The sequence below is a fragment of the Chiloscyllium plagiosum genome, chromosome 22 (assembly GCF_004010195.1).
Source record: "Chiloscyllium plagiosum isolate BGI_BamShark_2017 chromosome 22, ASM401019v2, whole genome shotgun sequence".
NCBI lineage: Eukaryota > Metazoa > Chordata > Chondrichthyes > Orectolobiformes > Hemiscylliidae > Chiloscyllium > Chiloscyllium plagiosum.
Genome location: NC_057731.1, coordinates 30,784,505 through 30,803,287, shown reverse-complemented (window position 1 = coordinate 30,803,287; position 18,783 = coordinate 30,784,505). Strand labels below are relative to the sequence as shown.

General features: G+C 37.8%; 2 protein-coding genes across 2 annotated transcripts in view; both read left to right on the top strand.

Moving 5' to 3' along the window:
* Positions 1–14,114, top strand: part of zgc:174164 (uncharacterized protein LOC570656 homolog) — a 55,215-nt gene extending 41,101 nt beyond the window's left edge. Inside the window, exons 14-22 of the mRNA XM_043712671.1 lie at positions 1,706–1,901; positions 2,265–2,370; positions 2,462–2,636; positions 4,531–4,611; positions 6,068–6,173; positions 7,282–7,417; positions 8,077–8,140; positions 9,133–9,182; positions 11,028–14,114. Coding sequence (XP_043568606.1) covers positions 1,706–1,901; positions 2,265–2,370; positions 2,462–2,636; positions 4,531–4,611; positions 6,068–6,173; positions 7,282–7,417; positions 8,077–8,140; positions 9,133–9,182; positions 11,028–11,220 — 1,107 coding nt within the window. The 3' untranslated portion in view covers positions 11,221–14,114. The remainder of the gene's footprint in view (positions 1–1,705; positions 1,902–2,264; positions 2,371–2,461; positions 2,637–4,530; positions 4,612–6,067; positions 6,174–7,281; positions 7,418–8,076; positions 8,141–9,132; positions 9,183–11,027) is intronic.
* Positions 14,115–17,139: 3,025 nt separating this feature from the next.
* The window catches only part of LOC122561392 (L-seryl-tRNA(Sec) kinase), a 38,441-nt gene continuing 36,797 nt past the window's right edge, over positions 17,140–18,783 (top strand). The window contains exon 1 of the mRNA XM_043713157.1: positions 17,140–17,233. Within this exon, the coding sequence (XP_043569092.1) occupies positions 17,140–17,233 (94 nt within the window). The remainder of the gene's footprint in view (positions 17,234–18,783) is intronic.

The following is an 18,783-nucleotide window of genomic DNA, read 5'->3' as shown; positions in this document are numbered from 1 at the left end:
TAAGATTTTAAGGGGCATGGATTGTCGTGATTGTAATGAAGTCAGTCAGGTGGACTTCATACAATATGAGTTCCCTAATTGGTGCTGTTAACCTGGTCCAGCGAGGGAGCACTGGCTGACAGATAAAAAGGGGAGTATCAGAAGTACTGAGACTCTGAGAGCTGACTTTGAATGAGGCAGCACTAAATTAAGGACTATTTATGTGTAAATAAAGGGTGACTTGGTGATGGATACCAGCCTCTGTATTTCAGAAAGGTTAGATAGAAAGCAGCTGTCCTGTTAGAGGAAATGCCAAAAACAAGAGGGAATCATTTTAAGGTTTAGAGAGGTTTTGAGAATTTTTTTTCACATTGAAGGCGGTTTCCGCAATTCAATACCTGAGATTGAAGTTGAAGTAAGAAATCTCACAACCTTTGTACAGTACTTGGATGAGCACTTGAAATGTCATAATTTCCAAAGCTATGGGCCAGGTACTAGAAAGTGGGAATACTGTGCATTTAAAGTAGATTTTTGTTGGTGTAGACTCAATGGCCTCAAGGGTCTTTTCTTGCTACATGATTCCAAATCTCTCTACTCGTCAAACCGCAAACTGTAAATAAACTAGGTTGTAGTATAAATCATGAGATGTTAACGCATAAAGTTAGGCTTCTTGCTGCATACCACCAGGGTTCTTGTCCCAAAGTTACAACCTTAAGTGGAGAATTCGACTTCTTTTCCTCAATGTTAAGAATTTTATTTTTCCATTCTTGCTACATTTTAACAACTGGCTTGTCATTGCCCAGAATGTTCAGGGGTTGTGAAGATTCCACCCAACATTCTGAGTCCTAAGTGACTCTTAGAACATAGAACATTACAGGGCAGTACAAATCCTTAGATCTCTCTGCATAGACACAATACATTATTCCTGGTATTCATGTGACTGTCTCTCTTTCACATTCTTGTTGGGCAGCTTGTCTGTGGGTCCTGCTCTACTCCATTATCATTGGAGAAATGAGGCATTGTGTGATCTGCAGCTGGCCTTTAAATTATATAACAGGATAATTTATCACTGGGACAGCATCCATAGCAGGCATTTTCTGCTTTAGAGTTCCATGCGTGTATGCAAACATAATGGAGCCTTGAAATATACGTGAGGTTGTTGCAATATAGGTTGGAAAAGTATTCTGCTTATATTACCCATTAACATCCTTTTCACTCCTATTCATGCCTAAATGATAAAGAGATGATAAATTGTTTCTTTGCTATATCAAATAGAAACAAATGTAAATAGACTTGCTTTTTAGTTATTTGTTGTTTTATTATGACTCTATTGTCTTATTAACTGAAAATGTGTTGCTGGGAAAGCGCAGCAGGTCAGGCAGCATCCAAGGAGCAGGAGAATCAACGTTTCGGGCATGAGCCCTTCTTCAGGAATGAGGAAAGTGCTGAAAATGTGTTGCTGGAAAAGCGCAGCAGGTCAGGCAGCATCCAAGGAGCAGGAGAATCGATGTTTCGGTCATGAGCCCTTCTTCAGGAATGAGGAATGATATCCAGCATCTGCAGTCCTCACTTTCTCCTATTGTCTTATAAAGCCTATTACATTTCATTTTATTAAGCACTATTAAAGTTTTGAAAGCTTATAAATAGAATTATCTATTTTTGTAAAACTTTGAAAAAGCAATATTAATAAACATTGTTTAATTCTCAGACTTATTATTCTATATAGTTCCGTGTTGCAGGGACTTTGTGCAGAGGAGCAGTGAATGTTTGTGATCTTCCAGAGTACTGCAATGGCTCCTCACAGTTTTGCCAGCCTGATGTCTTTATTCAAAATGGTTATCCATGTGCAAATGGTATAACATACTGCTTTGATGGTTTGTGTCAGACCTATGATGCACAATGCAAGGTACTCTTTGGCTCTAGTAAGTATGACAGTTATCATTGGAAATATAAATCTTTATTCAAATTTATTTTAAGTTTATATCAGAAAAAAATGCCATTATAACCTAAAGTCATGGGGCTGAAGTATCCCTGGAGATATGGCTCAGTACTAACCTTCTGACACCAATAAATTTGACCATACCTGCCTTAGTTAAATCCCAAGAACAAGTATGCTGCAATTCCATGCCATTGTTCATGTGAAACATCTAACTGTTGGATAAGATTTTCAATTATTTAGGTGATAATAAAGTGCTTAATACTGGGATTTGTGCATATTTATTTGATTACAAGAAATGTTATTTCACAGACAAATTTGTCACACTGTTTCTGTGATATGTTAACAGCTTCAGAGCGTGCACCAGATGTGTGTTTTGAACATGCAAATCGACAAGGGGACAGATTCGGGAACTGTGGATTCCAAAACCGGCAATTTAAGAAATGTACGCTAAGGTATGGTATTGCTTGTAAAATAATTAAACACAAAAAAGATATCACTCTATTTTTAATTTGAAAAGTTGCCATGTTTTCTTCCTCCTTTCAGTAATGCTGGATGTGGCAAAATTCAATGTATAAAAGTGACAGAGAGACCTTTTGGTGTTGATACGAGCACTTCGAATGTTAATGGCATTAATTGTGTGAATGCTGACTTCCACGTGGGTACAGATGTCACTGATCCTTCTTATGTAAACACAGGCACTGGCTGTAACGAAGGCAAGGTAAGATAAAGAGTCAATGTACAGGAATAGAATGAAAGTGGAACGATCAGAGATTTTATTTAGATTTAAAGTTATGAACTGAATTGTTTTACAGTCAATATGCTACAGATGGGACTGCTGGTTATGTAACGAATTACACAATTTTTCACTTTTACATTTCTCTATTATTATTCACTTCGATGGAGATTGTATGGCTTTCAGAAGTATTGACCTATTTTGGGGTCACTACTAAGCCCATTAATTTCAAACAATTGATCTTAAATATAAGTTGAGCATAATATTTTTGGATACTTTATATTCTATGTAAGCAGTGACAATGGGTGCATCACTCTCTATTTCCATTTATCCTGTACAGTTTTCCTAGTGTTCTTCCTTAGTAACTCTTTGTTCTTTGTCCTCCTCCAACACTAGTATCCATTTAGTTTGCCATTATTCCTTCATTACCTTTTTGAGTCAAGCTTTCTGTTCATAATCATACTGCTCTAAAAGCCACAATTCATGCTTGATTAAACATACTAGGACCAACGTTCTACTGGCAGCCTACTGTTTCTCACCTAAACAATGGGCAGCCAATAACCAAAGATCAAAGGCTACTTTGGCTACACAATGCTGCTAATGGCTAATCTAATGTAATTGATAGGTCATGTACAAATGGGAGGGTAATCTGTCCATCTGCTTCCTGCAGGTTTCTGCCTAAATATGCCAGTTGAGGTCCAAGGTAGGTTGTAGGGTTTTGATTACAACTTTTGAACTATAAAGGGATAAAAAGTGTATGCTCTATTCCTTTGTATGTGGTGGAGCCTAACCATGAGTTTTCAGCAAACTGCTTGTGGCCACATAAAAATGACCCATAAAGCAAGTTCAACGCTCTGCCATCACATTGAGGCCCATGCACTGATTGCAGGATTATGCCCTTTCAATGCCCTAACAACCCATAAATCTGATCTGCTGGCTAACTTACTGTGATAGCCAGCCAGTATTTTGCTTTCCCATAGCCAGTGAGCTGTAGCAAAGCACCCATTTTGGAGCTAATGTTTGTCAGCATTAAAATGCGATAAAATATGGTTCTTATTGCTTCAGTATTTAGTATTTAAATACTTTATATTATTGTTATTAAAAAACAATCTTCTCAAAACTCAAGCCTCCCAATTTCAACTGTTTACCATTTTATTTTGTTTGAAATTTTGATTGAAATCATTTTTAATTTATTTTATTTGAAGCTTGTCAAGTTGTAGATTTTTTTGTGCAAATGGAATACTGTTAGAGGATTTTAAAGACGTATGAGACTATAAATCTGTGCAAGTGGATAATTTTTAAATGGATTGAAATCTCGCTCAGGCGAAAACACAAAGTTTCATTTGTTAGTGACAGGACCCCTGAAAATCTACAGTCTAATGCCTGGACACTCAGTCAGGACCCAGATGTACCAAATCCTTTCATAGCACAAAGATTTGCAGAGGCTCCCCAAAGCCAAAACGTGGCAAATCATTTCAAGGTGTAGGAACTCTAAACTGAAGGTTCCTGTGCTCATCTTGATGGTACATAACTTATAGGTTAAGGCAAACATGGCCATAACAACAGAACATATGGGAAACATCTCATGCTCCAGACCAGGATCATGACCAAACTACCGAACATTTTTCAACATATTTTATTTCTGAGGCGGCTTCCTCAGCAAAAGTGTTGATGGGAGCCCATGTAGCACTTTTGAATATCCACACTCTTGATACAACTCCACCCCACGGATGTACAATATTAAATACTCTATTTCTGCCCAAATGAGAAAAGGTATTCTCAATTGTGGTACAGGTATTGTGGTATTCAAATGAAAATTTAAGTATCTGTAAATTTGTTATATATTAATTTATCTAATTAATTATCTATACTCTTTCAGGCCTGCATAAATTTTGAATGTGTAAACGCCAGCAACCTGGGATTTGATTGTGATATCAAAGGGAAATGCAACAACCATGGTGTAAGAATGATTATCGTCCTAGTCACAGGTTTTCCTATTATCATGGTTGTTTACTTAATGCTTCACGTTTGTTATGAAGATATAATATGTTGTTTTATTTTGAAAATTAACAACAAGCAGATGCTGGAATTGGATTTATTTTCTCAAACAGCCAAAGTTATTTTATTTAGTTGTTATTTAGTGAGACTATATTGCAATCCAAATTATTTTCCTTTAACAATGGTGGGATTATTAACAATTTTTGTTAAAGCAGTAAAGTACCTATTGGTATTAAGTATTTAAATGTTAAATTATTTTCATTTTAAAAACTACTTTTGTCAAAGTTAAGCATTCTAGTTTCAACTTTTCAGTCTTTTATTTAGCTTGAAACTATTTTGAATTCATGTTATTTGAAATTTACCACTATACAGCTCTACCATTAATAGTAAAAATCTGCATTTAGCCTTGATATTTTCGTGGGCCCAGTTTTATTGTAGTAGTACCACTGTTTGATAGATATTGTTAGTTTATTCCAGTGGTTCTTAATAGTGCTTTGTAGAGGATGCAGTTCTGAATGGTAACAACATTTTAGAAGATGTAGTGAATTATTAAAGTCAATTCAGCAGAAGAATTTGGATAAATGTCATTAGTTGCAGTAGAAATATAGGCTGACATGACCAAAACATTAGAATGACCACTGTTATGTCATATGGTAAACCCTCTAGCTTAATTTAAACCAGCAACACAGAAAAGATATATCCCATGCAGTAATCTGTGAAAATTCGAGAAGCCAAGAACTATTTAAAGTAAAAATTAACAGCTTTATTTCTTAAAGTATAACAGAGAATAACTAACTAACAACCATTTACAACTCCTTCTTCTAACCTATCTTTTACTTTCCCTTCTATAATACTACTCTGCTAAAACTCCCAGTTAAGATTTACCAAAAATTCAAATTTTCATAACCAGCCAGATATCAAATCTTCTCGTTATATCTTCCTCTGTCATCTTCTTCTTAGGGGTTTCTGTTTCATAGATTACTTATCGATAAAGGTACCTTTAAGAGAGCTATTCTCTGAGCAGTCTGCAGATGCTGGTGGATTGGCAGTTCTCCTCTCAACTGTTCAATTTTCCTCAGTCTTATACCCCCAAAGCATTGGATTGTGTCATTGGCTTTTAAGATTGTCAATACACTAAATTCAGACTTGTTTGGAGTTTGGTATTTTTCAGGGTATAATTTAAACTGATTGGCCTAATTCAAATCTGTTTTGTCAACCAGTTAATCGAATTGTTTGACCAAATGTTACATTATATCTTGTTCAGAACACTTGATGCTGTGTCAGGTAGTTCTGCTAGCTATTAACTCTCTTAAAGGTATAGTACTCCCGCGTCTTCATAACATAGCAATCAGGGTAAATTACCTTTAGTACTTTTGTAGCTGTGATCTTTTATTGAAATACTATTTGCATCTTATTAGATTTGTAACAGTAACAAGAACTGTCATTGTGAAGACGGATGGGCACCACCTAATTGTGACACTCGTGGTTTTGGAGGAAGCATAGATAGTGGACCCACTCGCATAGGTATTTTTTAAAAAGATGCATTATTGTACAAGAGGTGTATTCTCACATTTTTGCATAATAACTGCAATTGAAATGCAACTGTTATGATTGCTGATGATATATGTGAATAGATATTACAAATAATTGATTATTTAAATTATTGTATTAAGTTAGATTATGAGCATAGTTCTACATTAAATTTTGCTTTTTTCGTAAAGGAAACAAAAATCCTTTATTGAACTTCCAAATACCTTTTCATTGTTAGGGATTTTTACAAAGAAGACATTAATTCTTTAAAACCCAATAGGTCGATGTGAATCAGTTTCTAGCTCCTTGAATATAACATAGATTGGACTTTGGGTGTATTTAATCATGAGTTTCAAAACAATTTAATGATTCATTGCCAAGGTAAATTTTCCAATATCTCTCCCACTCTTTTTTGTTTGACAATTGAATGTCCATGAGGAATTATTTATTATCCAGAAAACTATATACATAACAATCTAATTTCTAAAGAATAGCCAACATTTAAATTATATAAATCCAGGTTTCCAAAGAGGACAGGGACCGAGCCAACTAACCCACTCTAAATTACCTAAAGGCACATTCACAGACAAAAATTAATATATTTTCAGCAATAACAGTTAAAAGATATTATTGAGTAAACCAGACTTTTCCACCAGGAAGTTCCTTGGATCATCTCCCACTCACTAACAGTAACTTTGGTAGAGCTTCTTCAGAAATTCCTTTTACATGTTGAAATAGAGTTTCTGCTGACGTCAAGATGGAGGAACGGGAGTAGCCTTGAGGAAATTCTCAATGCAGATATCATGAAACACACACCTGGCAATTGTTCAGATCACAAATACAGTAACTCAGCCTACACTTAATTGATTAGAGATGCAATCTTTCCAATTTATTACATTTAATGTAAAGCCTTCCTAAAACCTGGACAGTTTTAAAACAGCTTCTTTCAAATTTTCAATATTACCAACAATATAAATATAAGATAATAAATAGTGAATCTTAATCTTCTTTTTGCATGCCATGGAATTGATCATTAATAATATGCAAATTGATTTATTGTAGGAATACCATTTAAGGAGTCTTTTCTGTTTTTTTCCTTTAGATACTTCACTTCGAGATGGCTTGCTAATATTTTTCCTTTTGGTGGTCCCAATACTAATTTTCATTGGTTTAATAATTTTTTTCAACCGTAATGCAATAAAACAACGCTGGAGAAAGAGGAAAGCTCCACACACAACGTATGTGACATTGGAGTTCACCTCCAACTTTTCATTAGAAATGCTGTTACTTATTTATTGTGTCTCTATTAGTTTGATTTATTTCCTATCCACTGGTATTTTATTTTGATTTCATTCTACTGTGTGGTTTCTCCCTACTTATCCTGAAGGCAGTATCTCCTAAAGATGTTCAGGTTGTATGGGCATTGGCCACTCTCAAGTATGCTGCCTAATTACTATTCTTCATGAGTGAACTCAGACGGCAAATATTGGAATTTTTCTTTGAGGCATCCAAAGCCAAGCTCGACCTTGATTTCACTAGATGGCCAATTCTGCATTTGCGATTAAAGCTCATTGGACAACAGTCAGGAATGGGAACCCAGGCTGATGTTTCTCTACCTTAGCTGTAAACTGCATACGAACTAAGCTGAACACGTACATGATGAAGGTGACAGGAGTGCATGAATGAGGTTTATTGCAACTAGTTATGTAGAATAAGTAATACACTGCTCATTAGCTGGGGAGGTGTTCAAAAGATAAAACTTTTACAAAATCTACTATTTGCTCAGGATTAAAATCTGAATTGGGAAAACTATATAACCTTGTTAACATTGGAAAATCTGAGGCTATTCATTACTAGCTATGGGGTTTCTTATGCACATAACTGTTTTATCTTACAGGACACAGACCAGAACACAATCAGAGAACAATTTGTCAAACCATGGTAATCAGAGGAATAATCAAGTAAGAATCACTATGATTTCAATATCGCTTTTATACCATAAAATTAAAATCATAATATTCCTGGTTAACAGTATGTTCTTAACCATATTATCATACATGTGCGAGTACTTTCCTACTAATGTTGCTAAAATATCAATCAGATCAAGTGATAATGGAGCTGACATTCATATAGATTTTAGAATTAGAATCCCTACAGTGTGGTAACAGGCCCTTCGACCCAACAAGTCCACACCAACCCTCTGAAAAGTACTCCACCCAGATCCATTATCCTGCATTTTGCCCTGACTAATGCATCTAACCGACACATCCCTGAACACTATGGGCAATTTAGCATGGCCACTTCACCTGACCTGCATATCTTTGGACTGTGGGAGGAAACTGGCGCACCCAGAAGACACCCATGCAGACACAGGGAGAATGTGCAAACTCCACATAGACAGTTGCCCAAGGCTGGAATCAAAGCCAGGTCCCTGGCACTGTGAGGCAGCAGTGTTAACCACTGAGCCACTGTGGTGCCCCAAATATTTTGCAAAGTTACAATTTAGATATTTATGAAGGTTGATTCCAATTTGAACAAAATTATATCTTGTCAAACTGCATTTGTTATTACATAGATGATTTTTGCCTTCCCTGTACTCCATTCCATTTCCCATTCACCCAGAAAGGTAAAAGGCTTTGGTAAGTACATTTCATTACAGATAAAATTATTGGCAATGGCTTTCACAAGAAACAATTTTCTTCAGTAGCAACTGTCCTGACATCCACTCAAGGTGAAATTGTCTGTGGTCTCAGTATTCCCCATAGCTTCAGTCTTTTCTATTCAAAGAAATAGGTTAATATATCCATTAAAACAACACACAAATTTCATGCAATCACATTAACATGTTTATTTCTCCTATTACATTAATCAGAAGTCTCATGGTGTAGTATGTTTTTAACATTACAAGGGTAAGGGATGAAATATTAATACATTGGATTTTTTTGTATTTTAGGTTATTTCTACTGCAAATTCAAATATCTATGCAGATATTACTTTACACAGGTATGTTCATTTAATGCAAAACTCACTGTAGTCATTTTTTTCACTGTGCTTAGATGAATCTCACTGAAATGGAAATAATATTCAATACATTAAAATAAAGGCCATGCAGCCCCCATGATAGAATTGATAATTGTATAATATTTCCAAGACTTATGCTTTTTCAATTGTTCAATCATAGAATGAGCAGGAAAGTAGGATTATTTTAGCTGAGTGTTTGTCTTCTCAGCTATGAATCAAAGGGTCATGGGTTCAAGTCTGTTACAGGACTGGAGAACATAATCTGGACTGATCCTTCTATACAGTGCAGACAGGCAGTCAGTCTTTCTGCTGAAACTTTAAACCAAGCCCCTGTCAGCTTATTCAGTTGGATGCAAAAGACAACATAGCATTTTTTCCAAAGTGGAGCAGGGACTTCAGATGAGTCTTTTCAACCAATGACACCAAAAAAACAAATTAACTGGTCAAGCATCTCATTTTTCATGAGATTTCTCTGCTGTGTTTTTCTATCTAAGAAATGAGACTTTGGGTAGAATCAATGGATCCTGCATGAGGATTTGGGAGGCCTTCTATCCACCCCTTAAAGCTATCCAACATTTAGTGGAATATGGGCTAAAGTGGGAGGTATATCTGCAGATGGAAGGAAAACAAAGAAGCTAGCATTGAGTCATTAAAAGGCTGCATGATATTGCATAACCTTCTCAAAGAAAAATTGTAAATACAAAATGTTTTGGAGGGGTTTGGGACAGCAAACGTTGTTTAGCTGAGTAGGAAGTGTCAAATAAAGATGAAATAAACAATGTGCAGTAGAGAATTCTTCTTCAGGGTTATGTTTCCATTCATCCCATCCTGTTCAGAAGGTTTCCCTTTGATCTTGATGCTAGTGTTACAGGAAATTTCTCAGCAGATTTTAAATCTGACACTATTTAGGAGGCATAGTAAATCAAGCGGACAGCAGCAGGAATTTATAAAGGATATAAAAATTTATAAGAGTGCATTATGGGTTGAGATCATCCAATTTGGATTCTAGAGAGACAACTTGGGTTATTTTACAAATTGTGAGAAACTAAACTGAGGAAGATCTGGACATTTGGGTATTTATGTGCATAAATCATTAAAATTGAGTAGACACATAAAACAATCAAAAGCCTAATATTTCTTTATCTCAAGGTGACTGGAATATAATTGGGTTGAAGTTATGCTATAACATTATAGAGTCTTGGTCAGACTGCATCAAGAATACTGCATTCAGTTCTGAGCATTGCACTTCTTGGAGGACATATTGGCCTTGTATTGAACGCAGTACATGTTCATTAGATTTATGTCGGGAGGGGAAATATAAGGACAGTAGTATAAACTTTACCTATTTTTCCTTCTGTAGATAATTTAAGAATGATTTTATTGTGTTGTTTAAATTAACATCAGAATCTGTCTTTTGCCATAACTTTTGAGTTATTAATCAAACTCTATCGTTACATTTCAATGGTTTTAAAGATGTCTTTACAACAAATGAATCCGGCCACAGGAATACTGCTGGTTGTCAAAGCTATGCTTTGTTAAATGTTACTTTATTATTAATTGCTTAACAAGACTTCCTGACTGGTAGTTTTGTCTTGTTATTTAACAACACATTGAAATTGTCCAACTTGTCGAGTTCCATGAGACTCTGTATTTCTTATTGGTGTATAAAAGAATTGGCTTCATTTTTACATGCATCACACCATTCAGCTTGGTCACTGAGAATAAATGCTTGCAAGCTTATCATTACTATGATAATTTTAATAAAACAGTGAAAATTGCATTTTTATGTTATTATTATCAAAAGTCATATTTTTTATTTGTTTTTAGGCAATATGCTTCAAATGAAAATCCAGTACCTTACATAGCCTATGCACCAAATTATCAAAATCCTGTTCCACCTCCTAGACCTACTGTAACTCCTCAACCAAATGAGCCTCCTAGACCAGCTGTGCCTCCTAGACCAGCTGTGCCTCCTAGACCAGCTGTGCCTTCTAGACCTATTGCATCCCACCAGTCTTAAGTTTGACCTCAGCACTTAATGATCATAAATTGTGCCTTATGTTCAGTAATATTAGTGATCAAAAGGATACCTCAGGAAAGCATTAAGAAGTACAGTATATTATTTCTCTTTTATCATTATCTTTAATTATTCTTGCAACAATTAGATTCACAACACATTTCTCGAAGCCTTGCTCAATATCAATGAAGTTTTATTGGTATTGCAGCACCTTAATACCACAGCTGCTCTTAGACCAGGCTCTGAATGCTTCACAAATGTAAATTCTCAGGGTATTTTAAAAATTGGACTTGGCAGAGGAAAGTGCAATTATTCATAGAAGATCTTTACAGGGGATAAATTCAGTTCATGGTTGCTTGATTTTCACACACAAAATATGCATGTGACTTCCCGATTTTGGATTGCAAGTTGCTATGCCCAGATGTGCCAGAAGTGTCTGGGTAACTTTTAATCACTCTGAAAATAAAAATAGGTGTTTCAGAAAGCAAATTAGGAAGACATCAGATCTAGGACCCTGATCTGCAAAACTGAAAAATAAATAAGTACAGTTTACAGACACTTTCTCCGCTTGATTATATCAGGTGTTGAGTGCCTTAACCAGTGACCTTTAAAAGTAATCATTGGAGGCCACTTGGGAAAAATCAAGGGAATTTAAGTTTTAGTTTTGAAAGGGTAGGAAAAACAAGCGTAAAAATCACAGTCCTTGAAAGAACTCAAGGCCGTTGATGACATGTTCAAGATATCCCCAAGACATTCATTTTCAACTGGACCAGAATAAAAGCCTGGCCTCTGCAAATGTGTGCCCGCTGCATCCCAAAGCCAAATTTGACTCAATACTCAGGCATCTGTGGACTGATGCACAAATCTATTGTTCTATTGATACTACTTTGGGTACATCTGAATTTCCTCGTTTACATAACTAATATTTGTTTCTGTTCAAGTTAATACTATAATAAATTGTTTTATGTTTATTTCTTTTTTGCACAGTATAAATTTGCATGTCTCTTCTTGATGTAAATAGATTTGACTGTTGTTCTAGTTATATGGACCTATGGGGTGTTAATCTGTTTTCAGCTTAACTATGGACAGTATATTTTTGAGATGCATCAACTCAGAGTAATTTCAAGTCACCAACTCAAAAATGTTGTTAATACTTTGACATAATTGCAGACACTGAGGGAATAATCAACAACAAAAAACCTTAGTGGAAAGTTGTTTTGGTTAGGATCGTGAAAGAATAAGATTAAATTGGGTTTGCATCTTACATGATGACATGATCTAAAAACAGAAAATAGCAATGTAATGTTGATTATGTGTTTGAATATTTTAAAAAGGACACTGATTACTAGATTAAGTTTCATTATTCACCAGCTAAATTGTTAACATTTTGCACTACAGTGGACACACAACGCAAAAGAAAACTAACAGTTCTATGAAATCTTGCTGTCCAAACATAAGAAAATGTAAATTTTCCTAAATGATTTAATTTTAAAGTAATTAGTGCTCACATCATCACTTTCCAGTTTATTTGAACTACCTGAGTGAAGATTACTGCTATAATTAATTGAGAAGTTAAATTGCACTTTAATCTATTACATCAGTAATAAATCAGTAGCCTAAACAAAGGCTGTGATTATAAATTTTGTACTCTGAGAGTGGGCTGGGCATGTTATGCACAACTGATTCACTGTCCCCATCATTGAGAACGTTTGCTGGTTAGCAGTTAGGTACTTAAGTGTGAGTTTCTTGGTATACTGTACCTGGACACACCATGACAAAAACTAGTAATCAATCTGAGACCAGCAACCACAATGCTGAGTTGCTGAGTCCACTTTTGAGGATCCCATTCAAAGTGTGGATGTGTGGGATTGGAGGCACCAGCCATGGTAGTTTCAGAGCCTACGTTCTTGCCTCCCATCTGTGCCTCTGCCATCAAATTGGAAGCAAATAGAGCCCCCCTCCCCCTCCTTCTCAAGTAGGCAGGTTGTCTTGGCTTGCTGCCAAAGATTCTTCTCGTCTGCCAAAAAAGGCATATTAATGGGGTAACAACAAATTTAGTCCCTTCAATGATCATTGACCACCTCTATGGGGGTGAACTTTCCATCCATTCCGGGTGTTCAGAGGTTTTTTTTCAATATTTTGAATGTTGAAAAAAATACTTGAGACACATTGAAAGGAATGTCCTTATAGTACCTAGACCAAGTATTACTTCATCTGTAATTGTCTGGGATGACTATGGAATTGATTGCTAGTGATCATATTCACAGTGATTCAATTGACAAGCTATGAGAAAATGAACAAAATGGACTGAACTTAAATTACATTGTACTCCAGACTTTCACATTTTCCATTTTAAGTAGGTTTGACTTGATTGAATTGATTTTGACTGTGATTTTAAGCTCCAGTCAATCACAACAGCTTTTGCTCTTGAACTAGTTAAGAGAGGTGAGTCAGCTGAATCAAATATTGGAAAAAATGCAGAGAACTATATTAAAATAAAATTAGCTAGGCTTTATCAGTTTGGTATGAATTGCAAATTTTGCTACTTGTGTTTAGTTTTGATTAGTAATTATACATTCAGGATTCTTTAAATTCTGTACCTAATCTAAACAACATCAAGGGTGTAGGAGAATATTTCCATGTTATTCCAGATTATCAAATCACTATTTTGCCCTGAATACACTGTCAGAATTTTATGTATTAATGCTGATTTTTTGAGAAAATATTGTTTAGAAATCTGAATAATTTTTAAAATATAGATAAAAAAATTGTTTTATGTATTGAATTACCTGTGAATGATGATTATTAAATGAAGGAAATGAAAAAGCATCTAAGAAGGATTTATAGATGTACCATAGAAGGAATCCCTGATTTATTAAACATTAACATTTACGTTGGATCTGGACTGGTGATTGTTTTTGCAACATTTACTTCTACTGATTTTAACTGTTTTAGTTATGTGTCACTCTGTTTCTACAACCTAGAGAAACAAAAATTTAAAAATATTTTAGATGTGTTTTTTGGCTTCACAAAGTGAAGGTGTTAACAATGAGAATTAAATACATTGGGACCTAATATTAATTGATCTTGAGCCAAAAAGAATTACACCCATCAGCATGACAATATTTCTTCTACTCTGTCTTCAGCAATGCACTTTGTGCAAAGCCTTTGTGATCATATTAAACAATTTTCAGATTTATGTACTTGCATTTACTTAATGAGATGTAGTAGTTGAAGTGGGAGATGGCACGGGGCAGGGTGACACAAGACACACGGACACACAAGAGCTATCAATTGGCCACTTGACACCTAAGATAGCCGCCGGACCAGAATATGGAAAAAGACAGCAGAGCAAATACAGACACTACCTGGGGCCACCAGAATGCCAGCACAATGTACTCACAACCCAGTTGATTAGTTTAAGGCAGGTGAGAGAGAGAATACACGAGTAACCTGCACTGTTCGCCGAAGTCTCTGGGTCCAGCCAACACTTTTGATAGAAATGCTAACAACTTGATACGGACTCAATACAAAGTGCTAATAGCTAGGGCTGCAGTAATCATCCTTCTCAGGAAGAGCGATTAGCGCCCATTACTACAGCAACGGACTTCCGCGCAGACATTGAAACTGACAATGTCTGCATTAAAACTAATAACAAAGGCTGCGCTGGAACTGACAATGACTGTATCGAGACTATCAACAGTTCTGCAATGATCGTCATAAACAAATCATGTTAGCAAGGCAATAATCTCATCACTGACCTATTGTATCACAAGGTGTATAAAAGTATCTTGACATGTGCTCCGGGTCAAGAGAAGAATCTCAGCTGACCACTGTGCTGTTGGTATCTTTCTCTCCCCGGGGGTATGGTATTTCCTTGTACAATACACTCTGTCATTGAACCCCAACTCTGACTCCAAGACTGGTGATTTTCCCCATAACAATTGGCATAGCGAGCAGGGTTCATAGTACTGGTCCCCTGGTGGAAGGTCATGATTGGGCAGCCGGGGTAAGAACCAATTTGTACCTGCAAATGGGAAGAGTCAGACCGGGCCAAGGACACCATTTAAAAGGTATACCGAATGTTTTGTCTGATTTGCTACAGCACTGAGTTAAAAATTTTGTGTATGTCTGTGGAGAATAGGTGTTAACTGTACTAACTGTAGTAAGAACCTACTGCTTGTGCTGAAACAGCCAGAGGACAAGGTTGTGCGTGTCTCAAAAGCCCATCCCTAAACCGGTTGTTAAGAGGGTGGCCCCCCAAAGCAAAGGTTGGGATTTGAAGTGGGAATTTGAGGCACCGAGGGCACTAGGAGTTATGAAGCACAAGTGGCCAAGTCAGGTAACATTGGACTCTGTAGGGGCGAACAACACAGAGTCCAGTTGGAGTTTAAGTTAAAAGTTGGGTGCTGTTTGTACTTGTAATTTCCAATGTGGTGAGGAAGAGGAGTTGATCACTCTGATCAAGGTGGAAAGCTAAGTAACCATGATACCCTGTCAGTCCTTAGTAGAACGACAGAGGTTGAATAGTGGAGGTGGCCGTGAGGGTAAAGAATCCCCACCGGTCAAGAGCACACTGGGCTAGAGGTAGGTTTCTGGTCCTTTCTGGAGGCTTTGGATCAGTAGAGGTGGCCAGGAGGATAGAGAAGTCCCACCGGTAGACAGTACACCTTGCTAGGAGACTGCTACGGCCATACGAGGGTGCTAGGACAGTATTATGTGCCAGGGGTAGAGAAGTCCCCATTTAGGAACACGTTACTGTTGGTGGTATCTGGGGGTAACAATCTGTTAAATGGCAGATCAAAGTTTTAAAGGGGACACTGCAGGTTCCCTTATTGAGAAATACAAGGCAGACAGACAGGGTTGACAGAACAAATGAAGAAAAGTGGTTGGGACCCATCCCAGACATTAGCACAACAGAAAGTGTGGATACATAAGCAGAAACGGAATAAAACTAAAAAGATAGGGGTAATGTTGGTATAGCAATTAGCCAGCCTAATTGAGCAAGTGAGTGCCTCCACGAGTAGGTGGAGAAAGGACCAAGAACAAGTCAAAGAGCTGGAGAGCAGGATAAAGGATCTAGAATTCACATTAGAAAGAACACAAGAGGAAAGAGAAATTGACACTCTCCCCTCCTGCGAAACGGTCCAGCAGGGACCAACTGCTCTCTCTGTTGGACGAACCGTGCAAGAGTTCAATTTAGCAGCTGTTACCAGAGGAGGGACAGAATCACAACTTAAATCAAATTAGAAACCATTCCCCCAGGGGAGAGGCAGGAGATTATGGCCTCCCTGGGCAAATTACAGTCCCGGAACGCAAACACCCGGTTCTGGAAAGAGCTGGATAGTATATGGCAAAAGGCAAAAGTGAGGACTGCAGATGCTGGAGATCAGAGTCTATATTAGAGCGGTGCTGGAAAAGCACAGCAGGTCAGGCAGCATCCAAGGAGCAGGAAAATTGACGATTCAGGCAAAAGCCCTTCGTCAGGAATTCTAATCTGGATAGTGTAGGGGTAGGGCACCAACCTGAGGGACATAGACATGCTGGTCCGGTCAGCTTGCCCAGCAGACAAGTGGAGGCAGATAGCTGGCAGACCCGATGCCACAGCAGCCCGAGATTATAGGGGAGGATGGTGGACACATGCCAGCGCCCTCACAGCTGAGATAGATGCCCAGCAGGCACCCTTCACTGACTTTAAAGAAGAAATCCAGAGGATGCTAGGAAATTCCCCCACGCACTGGAACAAGATCACAACCACTAAGCAATTTAAAGGAGCCTCTGAATATGGGGAATAATTATTTAGGCTCTATCGGGAATGCTCAGGGCAAGCCAACCCAGATCGGGGGGAACCGGGCATTTATCCAAGCTTTTAAAGATGGTCTCTCTAGCACACACCAAACCATCCCGAAAATGGGAGTAATAATGTCCCAGGATTATGAGTGGGCTAGCGGGTTGCAGGAGGCAGAAGCTCCTGCAATAGAGGCAAGACCTGACAAAGCAGCCTACTGGAATGGAGGTGAGAATAGAATAAAACAATCCTGCCACAATTGTGACTGGCAAGGTCACTTTGCTAGAGAGTGTAGGGTCCCACGAGCAGGGAATACACCAGGGAACAATGTAAAATACTGCGGCCACTGCAAAAGAACAGGACACACAGAAGCAATGTGCTGGGAAAAGCATGGGGCACCTCCAAACACCACCCGGAACACCGCGGGAGTCCCGAGGTCAGCAGAGCTGACAACCAAGCTGCCCCCATTTGTGAGGGCAAGGGAGAGGGGAGAATTTATATACCCGCAGTAATAGGAAGGAGGAGATGTGAAATGCTAGTAGACACAGGAGCAGCTGTATCTATCACAAACATACCCTTACCCCACACAAATAAAATGATTCACTTAACTCAGGTAGGAGGGGATAAAACGCCATCTTACCTAAGCGAAACTATCCTCGTTGAAATAAACATTGTATATATCCCCATGAAATTCTATGCATGCCAAACTAACAAGGGCACCATAATGGGCAACGATCTCATGAAAGAATATGATGTTCTAATAATTGTTCAAAAGGGAAATTGATTTGGCCCAGACAGGACGATCGGAAGACTGAGACTGGGAAACTTACAAGTCACCTTGAAACTATTAAAGTGGCTACAGGTACCAGTATGGACTGGAACCTCGAAAAGGGGGGGGATTCGGAGTCATCTACGCCTCCAACCCCAAACATGGGCAGAAACAAAGTTAGATACAGGTTAATTAACATAGGTGTGATAAGGGTTCCCGGGCTGGAGCATAAACCCCACCGGCAATATCCAATAAAACCTGAAGCAGAAAAAGCAGTTGTAGAGATAATGCAAGGACTAGTGAAACAGAGAATCCTGAAAGAAACCACAAGTACAACTAATTCTCCAGCGTGGCCAGTACTAAAGTCTGATGGGAGCTACAGGCTCACCATTGATCATACAGGACTAAATAAGGTTACCCCCAAATTGCACCCATTGTAGCAGAACCCTTCACCATCTTAAACAGCTTGGCCCCTGAGCACAAGAGTTTTACTGTTTTCGATATAGCCAACAGGTTTTGGTCTATCCTGTTACACTCTGAGGCCCAGAACAAATTCGCTTTTACAGTGAGGAACAGGCAGTATATGTGGACTTGTCTGCCACAAGGGATCCATAACAGCCCCACTATTTTTCACAGAGTGATGAGTGACATTCTGAAGAGAGTAGATTTATCAGAGGGTAGCACTGCCCTCCAATATGTAGGTGATATCCTAATTGACTCAGAGTCTGGGCCAGGACACCAAGAAGCTTTATGTCTAGTATTACATGAATTGGCAACCGCAGGTTAAAAATCAGCCCCACAAAGGCATAGATTAACAATATACAAGTCTTATACCTGGGACACCTTATATCCCAGAGACTCAAAGAAATGGCCAACGACCGCAAGAAGGCAATCCAACAAAAACCACGACCTGTCCCCTCAAGGGATTCAGAAAAGTCTTGGGGCTATTCAACTATAGTCGGAGCTTTATACCAGAGTTCGCAAAATTGGCTGAACCGATCCAGAGATT